General features: G+C 44.2%; 1 protein-coding gene across 4 annotated transcripts in view; it reads left to right on the top strand.

Moving 5' to 3' along the window:
* The window catches only part of SPTBN1 (spectrin beta, non-erythrocytic 1), a 212043-nt gene that overhangs the window by 172958 nt on the left and 22598 nt on the right, over positions 1-16487 (top strand). For all 4 annotated transcript variants that reach the window (XM_037895873.2, XM_043543804.1, XM_007072399.4 and 1 more), the window contains 9 exons: positions 127-351; positions 538-627; positions 969-1247; positions 3364-3494; positions 5467-5671; positions 6060-6434; positions 10221-10465; positions 13786-13924; positions 16099-16183. In XM_037895873.2, the coding sequence (XP_037751801.1) occupies positions 127-351; positions 538-627; positions 969-1247; positions 3364-3494; positions 5467-5671; positions 6060-6434; positions 10221-10465; positions 13786-13924; positions 16099-16183 (1774 nt within the window). The remainder of the gene's footprint in view (positions 1-126; positions 352-537; positions 628-968; positions 1248-3363; positions 3495-5466; positions 5672-6059; positions 6435-10220; positions 10466-13785; positions 13925-16098; positions 16184-16487) is intronic.

Genomic DNA, 16487 nt, shown 5'->3' with positions numbered 1-16487 from the left:
CTATTGTGATTCAGCCTTTGTTCTTGCCCAGGATTATGAAGCTAGTGATATTTTTTTAATCTTACAAATTGCATATATATGAATGCCCAGTTTTTCAAGCTCTCTTGGCACTTTCCCTGTACGTAGATGCTTGAAAACCAAATGGATGTTCGTAAGAAGGAGGTAGAGGAGCTGCAAAGCCAGGCCCAGGCTTTGAGTCAGGAGGGCAAGAGTACTGATGAGGTAGATGGCAAACGCCTTATTGTACAGAAGAAATTTTTGGAGCTACTGGAACCCTTGACTGAAAGGAAAACGAACCTGCTGGCCTCCAAAGAGGTCCACCAGTTCAACCGGGATGTTGAGGATGAAATTGTGAGTACAAATCACATTCCCCAAATGCTAGAAAATGCTCAGCCCCAACAAGGGGACTTGTCTGAATTAATCTCTCACTAGCACATTAGACTATTGCATTTCCCAAGGCATCTCTCACAGCCTCCGGCTCCTCTCCCATCAATATCATGGATGTTTCATGGGGCTTTTCTGTAATTTCTCTTTCAGCTGTGGGTCGGAGAGAGGATGCCTATAGCAACATCTACCGATCATGGACATAACCTCCAGACCGTGCAGCTACTGATAAAGAAAAATCAGGTAAGTAGCTGCTGTTAGAGTTGTTTATGTCCCTGTTAATTCATGGAGCCAGTATCTGCAGGGGAAAATGTTTAGGAGGCTCTATTTGGAATGAGTCTGTTTGCTGTAAATGCCTAGGGCTGAATTATGGATGCTTCAGTGCATATGCGAGAACTCAGGGAGCCCTTTCCTGCAGTGTACTCATGCAGGAGGCAGTCGTAGCTTGTCCACACAAACTGTTATGGTGTGTATTGCTGTGCCCGCTACCCTTCTGCCTTAGGTGACAGCCCTGCCTGGCATCCTCATTTTGTAAGAGTTTGTTCAGATGCTGTTTCTAATTAATATGTTGCTTTCCCATGTAGACACTTCAGAAGGAAATCCAAGGACATCAGCCTCGTATCGATGACATTTTTGAGAGGAGCCAAAACGTTATTACAGACAGCAGCCTTAATGCTGAAGCGCTTCAGCAGAGACTTGCAGACTTGCAACAGCTGTGGAATCTGCTCATTGAGGAGACAGAGAAACGCCACAAGCGCCTGGAGGAGTCTCACAAAGCACAGCAGTATTACTTTGATGCTGCAGAGGCTGAGGCGTGGATGAGCGAGCAGGAACTCTATATGATGTCGGAAGAGAAAGCCAAGGTGAGTAGCTTTATAGTGAAATAGGTTTGCAAGCAGTTTGGAGGACCGGATTAGAATTCAAAATGGCCTTGACAAATTGGAGAATTGATCTGAAATCAACAAGATGAAATTCAATAAGGACAAGTGCAAAATACTTCACTTAGGAAGAAAAAATTAAATGCACAACTACAGAATGGGCATGACTGGCTTGTGTAGTACTGCTGAAAGGATCTGGGGATTGTAGTGGATCACAGACTGAGTGAGTCAATAGTGTTATGCAATTGTGAAAAAAGCCCAATATTTTGAGGAGATATATTAACAGGAGTGTTGGATGTCAGATGTGGGAGATAATTGTCCCCTCTAGATAATTGTCCCCGCTGGTGAGGCCTCAGCTGGGTACTGTGTCCAGTTCTGGGTGCTGCACTTTAAGAAAGATGTAGACAAATTGGAGAGAGTCCAGAGAAAAGCAATAAAAATGATATAAGGTTTGGAAAACCTGACCTGTGAGGAAAGATTTAAAAAACTGGGCATGTTTAGTCCTGAGAAAAGAAGACTGATAAGTTTTCAAATATGTTAAGGCTGTTATAAGAGGGTGTGATCAATTGTTCTTCATGTCCACTAAAGGTAAATCAAGAAATAAGGGCTTAATCTGAAGCAAAGGATTTAGTTTAGTATCTAGGAGAAACTTTTTAACTCCTAGGATAGTTAAGCCCTGGAATAGGCTTCCGAGGGAGGTTGTGGAGTCCCATCGTTGGAGGTTTTTAAGAACAGGTTAGACAAACACCTGTCAGGGATGGTCTAGGTATATTTGGTCCTGCCACAGTGCAGGTGGCTGGACTAGGTGACCTCTCAAGGTCCCTTTCAGTCCGATGTTTCTCTGATTCAGTAATTGAATATGCCACAAATACAATGGGGACAAAAATGAACTGGATTCACTCCTGAGATCCCAAGTCAGTTCACAAGAGATCTGTGTTTGGGTAGTGCTACCCACAAGCTACTGTTTTCCTGTGGAACGCTGGTCTTGCAGGACCAGGTCATGCTAACAGTGCAGCATTATCAGACAATTACTGTACTACTAACACACAACACTAGTGCTTTACAAGAAACCTTGGTTTTGCATTTGGTGTGTGCCATACATGTGTTTTCCTGTCTGCTGATATAGGGCCAGATTCACCGGAACCAAATGGATGTTCGTAAGCCAAAATTTCCAGCTGTTTTGCATCAGTGGAGCAGTATAAAACAGCTAATCTATACTGGTGAATCTAGCCCAGTACTTCAGAATCTAGGGCATTCTGTTAAGGGCCTGCTGCTGCTCCCATTGTAGTCAAATCCAAACAGGATCATAAGGGAAAACAATCTATTCCTTCCTCTCTGCAGTACGGAGGGGCAGGGGAGTATGTTATATAGGGTTTTTTATTATTTTTTTAAATGATCCAGGACAATAAATAACCATTTCACACCCATGTAACAGATTCCAGGGGCATTCAGTGCTCAGCTAACAAGTGTTTTGCTTTACTTTGTTTCCCAAGCATAACAAATAAAAGAAATCTTAAAAATGAAACCACCAGAATGTTTAAGGGAGAAACACGTATAGGTGATTTCAAGTTACATAGTCAGCCGTGCTTTATTTTACTTAATTTTAGCTGCGTATTGCAAGTGTTGATCAAAGCCATTGCAGGCATTTTTGGGGAGCCTTTCCCAGGCTCCTTAGAATTTCTTATCTTTGAACAAGGGTGTAATTGCAAAGCCTGACCAGTGATATGTTGAAAATCTTTTCTGTTGTCATGGGCTCTACACATCACCAGTTTTCTATAAACGCACAAAGCTCTTCACAGTCAAGGAAATTCAACATGCTTGATGCACAGCTGATTTAATCTTGCTCTGGATCCCAGAGGGGTCATTGTATTCACCCTTTCACTTGTTTTCTCACTGTGTATGGACACCATTTACCATAGATTTAACTAATATTTATATACCATAGTCCGAACAACTTTTCTTCAAGTTGCACTTGAGAGTAATCCTTCGTAAATCTTTTAAACTGCTGTCAAGTTGATTTCACCCAACCTGGTGAGGTTGCTATTGCTGAGTATTTCTCCAAAGGGGAGGACCTGACTGTATTGTTCTGTCCCTGTTAAAGGATGAACAGAGTGCAGTGTCCATGCTGAAGAAACACCAGATTTTGGAACAGGCAGTAGAAGACTATGCCGAGACAGTGCACCAGCTTTCCAAGACTAGCAGAACTTTGGTTGCAGACAATCATCCGGAAAGGTTAGTATTCCCTTACAGTTGGATTTTTAACTGCCTTTGGCAATTAGAGTACTTCATTGATGCACCGTGAAAGATAAAGAGTACGACAAATTGTAAGTAATTCAGGAAAATATGTCCAAAGTGGGGCCAAGTTCTGTCCTAGTAAGACAATAGAGGTATGTCTTGGTGCATCCTTGTCAGGGTAGAATTTCACAGGGAGAACCAGTGTACCAAGCTGCAAGGTGCAGTTTTCTGATGCTCTGATCAGGATCAGTGTACGCAACTACTGATTAGTACTGGGCATGTTGCTAAACCCCTTGGGGACATTGCATGGGCTGGTGCATTAACCATAACACCGCCACGTACATTCCTGTGGAAAAAAGGAATCCAGTCATGCTGCTTGTATAGGGGAGGAGTATCCAGATACTCTTTCTTCCCTCCCATTGCACATCAGTGGGGAGCACTGGGCCAGTGAATCAGAATCACCCAAGCCCATTCACTTTTGAATGTCAGGGGAAGTGCCCCCTGATGGAGATGCTACCGCCCGGCCTTGGGGTTTCTAGTGAGGAAGGGCAGCTTTACTTTCTAAGGATGATAGAGACTTGTCCCTGGAGACTGCTGAGGGTTGCACAGAATCAGTGCATCTCCTGTGTGTACTAGCCATCGCCTCTCCATAGCTAGAGCCTCCCACTTTATGGGCGTGGCTTGCTTCTACAAATACATACCTGCATCTTCCATGTTGACTTGCTATACAATGTATCTATGCTTACACATCCAGCTTTTCACTCTTAAGACACATGGGAAAGCACCATGCTCATAAAGCTAGTGTTGGGATACTCTGGTGTCTTGGTGTTTGTAATAGGCCCTGTGGCACAGGAGACTTCCAACTCCTCCACCTTTGGTCTGTCTCAGAAGGAGGGAAGCCTTGTTCATGAAGACAGAAGGTTAATACATGAAGAAATATGGCCCTTGGAATGAAGGAAATAGGAGATTCTTAGGCTATTCCAAAGATGGCTCCAAGTGGCTAAATGCACATGGTTCAATGGAATGAGAATGGAAGGGACACTACCAGAAAAAAATTAGTTAAATCTAGAGTTACATACTATAGGAGAAGCCAATTTAGTTATGACCTTTCCCAGAGATTGATTTCAGGCTATGTATCCCTAAGAGAGCTTAAAAAAGTAACTTTGCCATGGTAGTTATAGCCACGGGGACTAAATTCTCCATTTGGCAATATGTTGGCTATATGGCAAATTTATTTAACCTACCCCTAGTCTGGCTGGAGCTGGGAGAGTCTTGGAGATGACTGTCTCCATCTCTATTGGAAGGGTGTGTGCTGCATAATTCAAAAGCACTCACTAGTGGTCAGTTTAGAGCTCTTATGGCTCAACTGATTTGAATACTGCAATAACATAGTAACCTGTATATATGGCAGAGAAAAGGCAACTTTAAAGGGGGTTATGCAGCTCACGGGAAATAAATCCAAGAGATCTGGTAAATCGAAATGATATTAGTTTCCTTTGGATTATTGAGCCTTAGACCGAAGAAACCTGTTAGTGCTGTTGACCATCAATTTAGCATTAATTTTCAGCGCTGAAGGAAATTCTGACTGCCAGAACCAAAGGAGAAATAACCCAGGTCCTTTCTCTCAGTCCTAGGACAAGTCCATTGTGCGATCTTAACCTCAGCAAATTGGGATCTTTGTTCACATTTACATTTTCCACAGTCAATGGGTGTGGTCTATATTCGTATGGTGGACCAGGTCCTTGGCTGGCATAATTGGCATCGCTCCATTGACTTTAATGGAGCTATGCCAGCTAAGGATCTGATCCGAATGTTTACAGGCAAAGTTTTAGTCACTTCAGAGATACGTGTTCTATGGGCTATATATTCTAAGAGTGATTTTTCTTCTTAGATATTTTGACCCCTGATGTTTGTTTGTTTTTTAAAAAATCCGTGGTGGCTCAGTGTTCTTCTTGGGGATTTTTTTCAGCGAGCGTATCAGTATGCGCCAGTCCAAGGTGGATAAGCTGTATGCAGGCCTGAAGGATCTAGCTGAAGAGAGGAGGGGCAAACTAGACGAGAGACACAGGCTATTTCAGCTCAATCGTGAGGTGGATGACTTGGAGCAGTGGATTGCTGAAAGGGAGGTGGTGGCAGGATCCCACGAGCTGGGACAGGATTATGAACATGTTACAGTAAGTTACTTGGCTATCGCTGCAGAGAAATCTGATTTCCTCGGAATTGCACACACTAGCTGGATAATATAAAGCAGTGGCAAGTTTTGCTTATTTGATATGCACTATAGTTTTGAGGCTGTTGGGTCATTTGCATGTTCTTTGGCTCTTGGCTACAATATAAGCGATACATTGTGGGATTTTTACCGTGGTCATAAACTACTTCAGGTTCCTGCATGTGAATTATGTTTCATATAAGACACTCCAGTAGAACATTCCTGGTGATCTTACACAATTCATTTCAAAAAGTCAGGTGCTACCCGTCACATTTGCAGTCCCACATGATAAACGTAGGTAAAAAAGTACAGCTTGGGCATTGCTGACTTACAGCTGTTTGTTCACATTTCAGATGTTACAAGAGCGATTCCGTGAATTTGCCCGGGACACTGGAAACATTGGACAGGAGCGTGTTGATACTGTTAACCACATGGCGGATGAGCTCATCAATTCTGGACACTCCGATGCAGCCACCATTGCAGAGTGGAAGGATGGTCTCAATGAGGCATGGGCTGACCTCTTGGAGCTCATTGACACAAGAACACAGATTCTAGCAGCCTCTTATGAACTACACAAATTTTACCATGATGCCAAGGAGATCTTTGGACGTATTCAAGATAAACACAAGAAACTGCCCGAGGAACTTGGTAGAGACCAAAACACAGTGGAAGCACTACAGAGGATGCACACAACATTTGAACATGATATTCAGGCTTTAGGCACCCAGGTGTGTATTACGCGAGCAACTTTTCTGTGTGTCTGGATTTAGGCATCTGGGATGACATCTGCCACCCAAGTGGCTGAGAGACAAGATTGTGGATTGCTATTCAAAAACATTCCTATGTGAATAACATCATGTGGCTTATTTTACTACTTGTATTTGTAATTTGCTTCTCTAATTATATACTGTAGCTCTGTTGTTGTCTAAAGTGTTAGAAGTCACTCTAGAAGTCCACAGCCTTCTATATATATGGATAATTGTTTACTGAAAATTTGTCATCTGCTGTGCTTGATTAGAAAAGAAATCATAAAGTCAAAGGGCTTGTATATTGCTTATGATGACAGGCAATGAAGGTAAGATTTGCAACCCCAGCTAAAGGCTTTTGTCATACATTCCCCATTAGTACTGGGGCGCTGCATACCAATATAAAAACATGGATGGATGGGAGGATGGTTGGATAGGTAGGTAGCTCAATCTGCACCATTACAGACTAGGGACCAAATGGCTAGGCAGCAGTTCTGCAGAAAGGGACCTAGGGGTTACAGTGGACAAGAAGCTGGATATAAGTCAACAGTGTGCCCTTGTTGCCAAGAAAGCCAATGGCATTTTGGGGTGTATAAGTAGGGGCATTGCCAGCAGATCGAGGGACGTGATCGTTCCCCTCTATTCGACATTGGTGAGGCCTCATCTGGAGTACTGTGTCCAGTTTTGGGCCCCACACTACAAGAAGGATGTGGAAAAATTGGAAAGCGTCCAGCGGAGGGCAACAAAAATGATTAGGGGGCTGGGGCACATTATTTATGAGGAGAGACTGAGGGAACTGGGATTGTTTAGTCTGCGGAAGAGAAGAATGAGGGGGGATTTGATAGCTGCTTTCAACTACCTGAAAGAGGGTTCCAAAGAGGATGGATCTAGACTGTTCTCAGTGGTAGCAGATGACAGAACGAGGAGTAATGGTCTCAAGTTGCAGTGGGGGAGGTTTAGGTTGGATATTAGGAAAAACTTTTTCGCTATGAGGGTGGTGAAGCACTGGAATGCGTTACCTAGGGAGGTGGTGGAATCTTGTTCCTTTGAGGTTTTTAAGGTCAGGCTTGACAAAGCCCTGGCTGGGATGATTTAGTTGGGTATTGAATCATAGAATATCAGAGTTGGAAGGGACTTCAGGAGGTCATCTAGTCCAACCCCTTGCTCAAAGCAGGACCAATCCCCAATTTTTGCCCCAGATCCCTAAATGGCCCCCTCAAGGATTGAACTCACAACCCTGGATTTAGCAGGCCAATGCTCAAACCACTGAGGTCTCACTCCTCCCACTGAGCTATCCCCCAATTGGTCCTGCTTTGAACAGGGGGTTGGACAAGATGACCTCCTGAGGTCCCTTCCAACCCTGATATTCTATGATTCTATGACTTTCCAGAGGACCTGTTTCAGATAGGCATATATAGTAGTGCCAGCATTATGCTGTCTGGTTTATGCAGTTGGAAGATAAATTAGGAACAAAAAAAGTTAACTTGCATAAAATAGAACACCTATTAAAGCAGTTTCAGTGAGGCATTGAGCTGGTATTAAATCTATCAAGTTTTTTTTTGTATATCAGTACTAATATAAAAACACAGATTTAGCTTTTTCTGGGCTCTTAACACAATCTTGGGAAGGTAGGTAGTAATTATGCCAAAAAGTCACCACTGAAATTTTCTATGCCTCAGTGCCCATATTTGTTCCCTTTGTGAACATTGCACAAAATAAGCTGTCCAGTGGAAGGACAGACGTTCCAAATTGTATGGGTGGGGGAAGCAAAAATTAAAGGAAATTCCTTAATCCTCTCCAGATTTTCTCATGCTTGGTTTCTTGTTTGTAGTGGCTGATAAAGACCATAGATCTTTAAGTGCTGTTAGTCTGCCAAATAGCTATTTTTGTTATGCATTTGGATATTATAACTTCACCAATATTGCTTCTTGTGTTAGTTTCTGGAAATAGTAAATTAGGACATTTAAAATGGTAAAACTCCTATTGATTTCTATGGAAGCAGAGTTAGTCCAAGCCCAAGTGCTTTTGAACATTTCACCCCTAAAATTTAGAAACTGTTCAGATGATGGACACAGTGAACTCATTCTGATTTGATTTTATTCCACGTTCTGTACTTACGCATGCACAGTATAAAGATTAATAGAGTTCAGAATGCAGTAACTGTCAGAGTGTTTAATTTATTAAACATTTAAACAATCTGAAATGTCAAAACTACAATTAAAAAAATGTATTTTCTTAAGACAGGTATATTATATAGACAAAAAAGAGAATAGCTATTAATATATCATACTAGGAATTATAATCCCCACTAAGGCATACAGCTATTTTAAAAATGAATATTTCAAATGGGAGAAATGCAAGTGATCTCGGTTGCTATGAACTAGTGTTTTTCTGCATTGTTTGGAGTGTCTGGGCCAATTCACAATGACCCTGCAACTTGTGTAGTCATTTACACTAGTGCAAAGGAAGTGCAAAGTGGATACAACACACTATCATCATGTTCTGATAGTATTTTGTACCTAGAATCTAGGTCACTTATACAGGACAGGAGATTATATCCTGGAAAAGACTGTCTCTGAAATGATTTGAGAGTCATGGTGGATGACTAACTGAACATGAGATCCCAGTGTAATGCTGTGGCTAAGAGGTTTAACATAGTTCTTGGAAGCATACACAAGGGAATATCAACTAGGAGTAGGGAGATATGTTACCTTTATGTACTGCATTAGAGAGACCATTACTGGAATACAGTGCATAGTTCTTCCAAACGGATGTTGGAAAAATTGGAAAGGATTTAGAACTGAGCCACAAGAATGATTTGATATCTGGAAAATATGTTTTGTAGTAGAGACTTGGGAAGGTCAATCAGTTTAGTTTATCCAAGAGAATGTGATCAAGTCACTTTTTAACAATCTACAAAGTCCTATATGGGGAAGAGGGAGGGATAACTCAGTGGTTTGAGCATTGGCCTGCTAAACCCTGGGTTGTGAGTTCAATCCGTGAGGGGGGCCATTTAGGGATCGGGGCAAAAATTGGGGATTGGTCCTGCTTTGAGCAGGGGTTTGGACTAGATGATCTCCTGAGGTCCCTTCCAACCCTGATATTCTATGGTTCTAAGAGATTTTTGATAGTAGTAGGCTCTTTAGTCCAGCATACAAAGGGATGACAAGATCCAGTGACTGAAAGATGAAAATAGGTTCAGACTGGAAATAAGGTTCAGATTTTTAAAGTGAGGGTAACTAACTATTGGAACAATTTACCTAGGGATGTGATGAGTTTCCCATCACTTGAAGTCTTTTAATCAAGACTGGCTGTCTTTCTAAAAGATATGGTCTATTTGAACCAGAAGCTCTGGGCTTGATGCAGGAATTACTGGATGAAATTCTATGACCTGTTATGCAGGAGGTCAGACTTGATGATCATAATGATCCCTTCTGGTCTTAAAATCTATGAATCATTTTGCACGGGTGTAAATGATCACGCAAGATGCAGGCACCAGTGAATTGATGTGTGTTTCTTCTGTTAACCAGAAGTCTCTACTTCTCTAGGTATGAGAAGTTCTAAAATGAAAGGCTGACAGGACACCATGAGTGAGGCTTTCACAGTGCAAAGTTCCAACTTTGAAAACTTGCAACTTACAAAAGACTTCAAGGAGAAACTCAAAACATAAATTAGTATCTGAAATTTCCTTACGCTGTGGATTGTTTTGACTAAAAAGCATACACGAGCTGAGGTGCGGTTTTGTTGTTTGTTTTTTCAATACATTAGGTGAGACAGCTGCAAGAGGACGCTGCACGCCTTCAGGCTGCCTATGCTGGGGACAAGGCTGATGACATCCAGAAGCGGGAGAACGAGGTCCTGGAAGCATGGAAAGCATTGCTGGATGCCTGCGAGGGACGCAGGGTTAGACTGGTGGATACGGGTGATAAATTTCGTTTCTTCAGCATGGTTCGTGATCTCATGCTCTGGATGGAAGACGTTATCCGGCAGATCGAAGCCCAAGAGAAGCCAAGGTAATGTGAACATCTGCAATGAAATATTGTAATATTATTATGGTAAGGCTGGTACTTTTGCTGAGATATATAGCCGCCTGTTTAAAGGACTGAGCCAAGACAGTGGGAAAAAGGTTATCTAGATAATTTAGATCCCTCCAACCAGGTGAAATAAAATGGCTGTCTAATCAACCTTTCCATATAGACAGAGGAAAAGCAGGCATTCTGGCCACCCAGACCACAATTAGGAATGGCAGCTATGCTGACCGGCAGATGGAAGGAGCTGCAGAGCTGGCTGGAGAGAACTAGTAAAAAAGAAAGATTTCAGTACTCTGGGAGGGTGACCTCACCGCACATTAAGTGGTATGAACTATTGTCCGGCTCGTGGGAAAAGGAGAGTGCCCCTGTTAAGGGCTAGATAGGCAGAGAATGACTTGCTATGGCAGCTTCAGAGCAGATCAGCTTGGCGATTCAGACACCCCCCCCCCCCCCCAGGTGACTGGAAGGTGGGGGGCACTACTCATGTCCACACTGGTGCAGGAAAAGCCCTCTTTTCCCCGAACCAGGCAAAGCCACCCCCACCCTCCATGGGATTTGTTCAATACCAGGTCTCCTCATGATCCACTGTGGGCATTACACTGGTCAGTCCTTTCTTGGGGGGCTGGAAAGGAATTTTTTCCCTCACTGCCAGATTGGCCAAAGTGAGGTGGGGTAGGGTTTGCCTTCCCCACAGTACGTTGGGGACTTAGTTGGGGCAGACATGAAACGGCGGGGAAGCTATGATGTCACAACTCATTATATAATCATGGGCTGGATGTCCAGCGCAGGTACTCCATAGGGGAAGGAATATGGTGATCAGATAAAATGGATTGGCAAAGACTTAAAGGCAATATTCTTTAAAGGAGTGGAAATGGGGGGGGATTAAGGACTCCTGTGACTGGTACAGAAGGGAGCCTAGCCCCCCCCTTAATTCTCATTCGAGGGGGCAGGTGGGGTCACAGCAGCAAGTTGGCTGTAGAGCAGGGTGGATAAAGGAGGGGAGGTTGACAGCTGCAACTCCCCCCGCCTCCCACCATCAATATAGTAATGCTTATGGAATTACCTGCCCTGTACACTTCTATCTGCCAGGTATTCCCTGACATTTAGGAATACAGTTTCAGCATATTTAAACCACATTCAGTGTCTCCTGTGCAATGTTCCCGCTAATCTTTTTCCATCCATCTGCAGAATAAATTTTGTTATGTATGTGCAGATGTGCTCCACCAGTAGAAACAAAATTTTTTGATATAATATATATTTTTAAAAAGTGACCATAGGAATAATTACTCCAGCCAGGACAGGTTAGGCATTTTAGAACTCACTACTCAAAGAATTAAATTTAAGTGTAAGAGAAATAAAAATTATGAAATGCATAGACTGGTCAAAACACTAAAATAACACACTTTGAAAGAATAAAATTACAGAGAATATATGTGCATTGCAGAAAGTACCAAGAAATAACAACTACGATACAAGTATGTGTTGGGAGGTGAGTGTGAAAGAGACACTGTGTATGTGTGCGCGACACTGTGTGTGACACAGAGACAGTGTGTGTGCTGGCTGCTGGGGACGTTTCTGAGAGACACCGTGCATGCGCTGTCTCTTTAAGGCACTCACTGAAAGCTCTCCTGCTCTGTCCTGAGCCCTGTTATCTTCCCTCCCCTGCTCTGTGGAGATGGGTATGTGGGGGGTGGGGGCAGAGAGAGAGAGAGACTGTGTGAGCTGACTGCTGGGGAAATCTCAGAAATAGTGCACTGTCTCTTTAAGAAAGGCACTCAGTCACTCACCATTCATGCAGAGTGCTGGCCAGGCTGCGTCCCCCCTGCTCTGCGGAGATGGGGTACAGGGGCGGAAGGGAGGGGGACACCCTGACATCAGCAGCTTCCTCTTCCTCCCCCTCCCTGCTCTGCACAGCCAGCAGGAGGGTGCTGGGAGGGGAGCAGCTGCAGGATGTTGCAAGGTGGGGGAGGTGCACCTGAACACATACTACTAGCTGTGTGTGCTCTGTTAATCAGCTGGGCACCACTGGAACCTCTCCTGGGCAGCCAGTGGCCGCCCAAGCGCACAGCTTACAGGGAACACAGCTCCTGTTCTTTCGGCATAGCCGGGCAATTACAACTCTTTCTCATACAGCCTCTAGAGCAGGGATGGGCAACCTGAGCCTAAGAAAGAGCCAGAATTTACCAACGTACATTGCCAAAGAGCCACAGTAATATGTCAGCAGCCCCCCATCAGTTCCCCCCTCGCCTCCATCCCAGCTCCTTCCGCCCACTGGCAGCTCCCCTGATCAGCACCTCCCCCTCCCTTCCTCCCCGCACCTCCCCATCGTGGCCTCCAGGAGGCTCTGGGGGGGGAGAGGTAGGAGCGAGGTCATGGCAGGCTCAGGGGAGGATGCGGGAAAGGGTGGAGTGGGGGGCAGGGCCTGTGGCAGAGCCAGGGTTTGAGTTCCTGGAGTCGGTGCCTATACAAGGAGCCGCATATTAACTTCTGAAGAGCCGCATGTGGCTCCGGAGCCACACATTGGCCACCCCTGCTTTAGAGTATAGCATCGGATTAAGGAGTTAATGTCACAGCCCTTTGCTCACTTCCTGTCTGTTTCAGATCAAAATTGTTCCATCTTAATGAAGCTATTGCTTTTTTGTTTAAAGAAAATAAATAGGTGAATAGCTTAAAAAATCCCTCTAGCCGTATCAATTCATCATCAATCCCTTATACCACTTCTCTTTTATAATGAGCCTTTCAGCCTGTTGATTTAAAGAAGACAAATCATACTCTCTTGTGTGGTTGCTTCATTGAATATCTACTGAATGATAATTCTTGGCTCTTTCTTGTTAGATTTAAGGGCTGTTAGATGCATTTAGATTCCTTGTACCTATAAGGCACAGCCACAGTGCGAGCTCCAGGAGCCACTGTTGTCCTGGTGCTTCACGGTAGCATGACCATTGTGCCACATTTGGAGAGGAAACAGTGTCTACTTCCAGTGCAGAGGGGGAGTGGGCCTGCCTCTCCTCTCCCATTTTGCAGAGGCAAGCACTAGTAGCAACACCAGTTTCACATAGTACTTACTGTTAGTACTGACCACAACATAGATGTGTGAGGGGGATGCTCCTTGTATCCTGTCTCCAGTCATGCACATCACGCAGAGGCTGGGTACAATCTTGCCTCTTGTGTAGAATTACAAACCAGGAATTAATAAATTCTAGGCTGTGCATTTCTGTTGTAACTTATTTGTTTAAAAGAACAACTATGTGGTACCATTAATTTTGGAGTATACATTTCTAAACCACAATTTGTCATTTTAGGGATGTTTCATCTGTTGAATTACTAATGAACAATCACCAGGGTATCAAAGCAGAAATTGACGCCCGTAACGACAGCTTTACTACGTGCATTGAGCTTGGCAAATCCCTTCTGGCAAGGAAACACTATGCATCAGAAGAGGTACTCTGCTTGCTGACTATACAAGAGCTGCAGTGCAGCTGAACTGTGGATTTTGTTTCGGTCAGAGAAGGCTTGCATTGTGTAATCTGCTGATTAATGAGGTCTTCATTTATAATGACTGCATTACTTTAGGGTCCATTGCACTTGCATTGATGAGATTACTGTATTATTTCTAATCTAGGGTCAGTTCAGCGGTACCACTTTGTGTATCCATGTGGGGGATCAGTATTAGAGTCCCCAGTTTCGCACCTAAACTTTCCTTTTGGTCCAGGTAACATGCAGAAGTGACACTCTCAGTTCTGATGTGGAGGAGGGATGTGTACTGTTGGGATGATAAAGAAAAGGAGTACTTGTGGCACCTTAGAGACTAACCAATTTATTTGAGCATAAGCTTTCGTGAGCTACAGCTCACTTCATCGGAGTGAGCTGTAGCTCACGAAAGCTTATGCTCAAATAAATTGGTTAGTCTCTAAGGTGCCACAAGTCCTCCTTTTCTTTTTGCGAATACAGACTAACACGGCTTCTACTCTGAAACCTGTTGGGACGATGAAACCTATGAGCAAAAAGGGCAACCTTCAGTCTTGTCAAAACCAAGGGGAGTGGTGTATTACAGAGCCTACTTGAAGAAGGAATAGGAGTGGTTTTGTGCCTCACTACGCAAGAACAGTCTCTAGCTAGTGGGTGGTGAATATTAAGGGGGAAAGTGTCCTGTTCTGAAGTCATAAGGGAGAAATCTCTGACTCCCTGGTACTTAAACCCTGGATTTTATTCCTAATTTATCCTGGTCACTTTGGGACCCTGTTAGGGATGCCCTAAGCCTAAGGAAAGACCCACAACCCTCATTTCTCCCTGCCACCTTTGGGGGGAAAAGCCTTATAGCAAAGTTACTGTCTATCCCGGGAACTGATGATTTCTTTGTCAGCATTGCAGATAAACACAGTGCAGTCTCCTCAAAGAGGCGTTTAGTGGGCAACCGGAGAGGCTTTTCCAACCAGTTTTCTTGTTGAGAACAATGTAGGGTTCATGTAGGTGTGTCAGTGGATTTGACTGTTGTCAACATAGACTGCTACTGGCATGTAGTAGCACCCATGGATTAAGTAATGTGGGATTATCTGATAGTGTACATCCTCCACTTTTTTCTATGGTTGCATCAGTCACAGTGGATTGGGAAAAATAAGCCATGTCCAATTTATATTTCTTACTAATTAATCTGTATGTTGTATTTTTAAAGTTAAAGTTGTTATATCAAGTCATGCAAATGCTGAATTTTAACTGCAATATTGTACTTACAATCAGGATTCAGAACATCAGTGAGTCCTCACCAAGGATTACTGCTGACAGAAAGCAACTGCACCACTTCCATTAAGTTTAATTTAAATTCCCCACTGACAGTTTTGCACAGTGTATCCTGTTTCTGAAAGTCAGCGCCTTTTGTTTGTGGTAACAGCTTATACCAGGGGTGGGCAAACTACAGCCTAGGGGCCACATCCAGCCCTCCAGGCGTTTTAATCCAGCCCTCAAGCTCCTGCTGGGAACTGCGGTCTGGGGCTTGCCGTGCTCTGGCACTCTAGCCAGGGAGTGGGGTCAAGGTCTTGCTCCAGTCCGCACGGCTCCCAGAAGCAGCGGCATGTCCCCACTACAGCTCCTATGCATAGGGGCAGCCAGGGGGCTCTGCGTGCCGCCCCTGCAGCTCCCATTGGCCGGGAACCACAGCCAATGGGAGCTGCAGGGGCTGCTCCTGTGGACAGGACGCACAGAGCTGCCTGGACGCACCTCTAGGTAGGAGCCGGAGAGGGGATATGCCGCTCTTTCTGGGAGCTGCTTGAGATTAATGCCGCGTGGAGCCTGCCCCCCTGACCCCTTCCCACGCCCCAACCCCCTGCCCTAGCCCTGATCCCCCTCCTGCCCTCCGAACCCCTCAGTCCCAGCCTGAAGCACCCTCCTGAACCCCCAACCCCTCATCCCCCAGCCCCACTCCAGAGCCCTGCACCCCCAAGCCGAAGCCCTCCCGCACCCAACCCCCAGTTTTTGTGAGCATTCATGGACCACCATACAATTTCCACACCATATGTGGCCCTCGGTCCAAAAAGTTTGCCCACCCTGGCTTATACAGTGTGGTTGGTGGTGTTGTTATTTGATGCTTATGTAACGTTGGTCCATTGTCTTAAATTCAGATCAAGGAAAAGTTATTGCAGTTGACAGAGAAGAGAAAAGAAATGATTGACAAATGGGAAGACAGATGGGAATGGCTGAGACTGAGTAAGGATGCATTTAAATTGCTTATTAGCAGAGTGAGATGTAACTGTTTCTGCATTGATCTTTGGCTACTGCAAGAACACACAAGTACTTATCTGTTAACTATTGCTGATTGGAGTTGAGTTCACATTGGAATCATAACAGTAGCATTAACTACTGCCAGTGGTACAGCAACTGAGTAATGGCTGTATCGAGGGCCCAATCCCGCAGCATCAAAGATTAAATGGGCATTTTGCCATTGACTTCAGTGAGGGCAGAATTGGAACTCTAACTAGCTAGATACACAAAACCTTACGGATGTAATTAT

Source organism: Chelonia mydas, chromosome 3 (genome assembly GCF_015237465.2).
Source record: "Chelonia mydas isolate rCheMyd1 chromosome 3, rCheMyd1.pri.v2, whole genome shotgun sequence".
NCBI classification, from domain to species: Eukaryota; Metazoa; Chordata; order Testudines; family Cheloniidae; genus Chelonia; species Chelonia mydas.
Note: the sequence above shows the minus strand (reverse complement) of the source record. Positions and strands in the feature narration are given on the sequence as shown.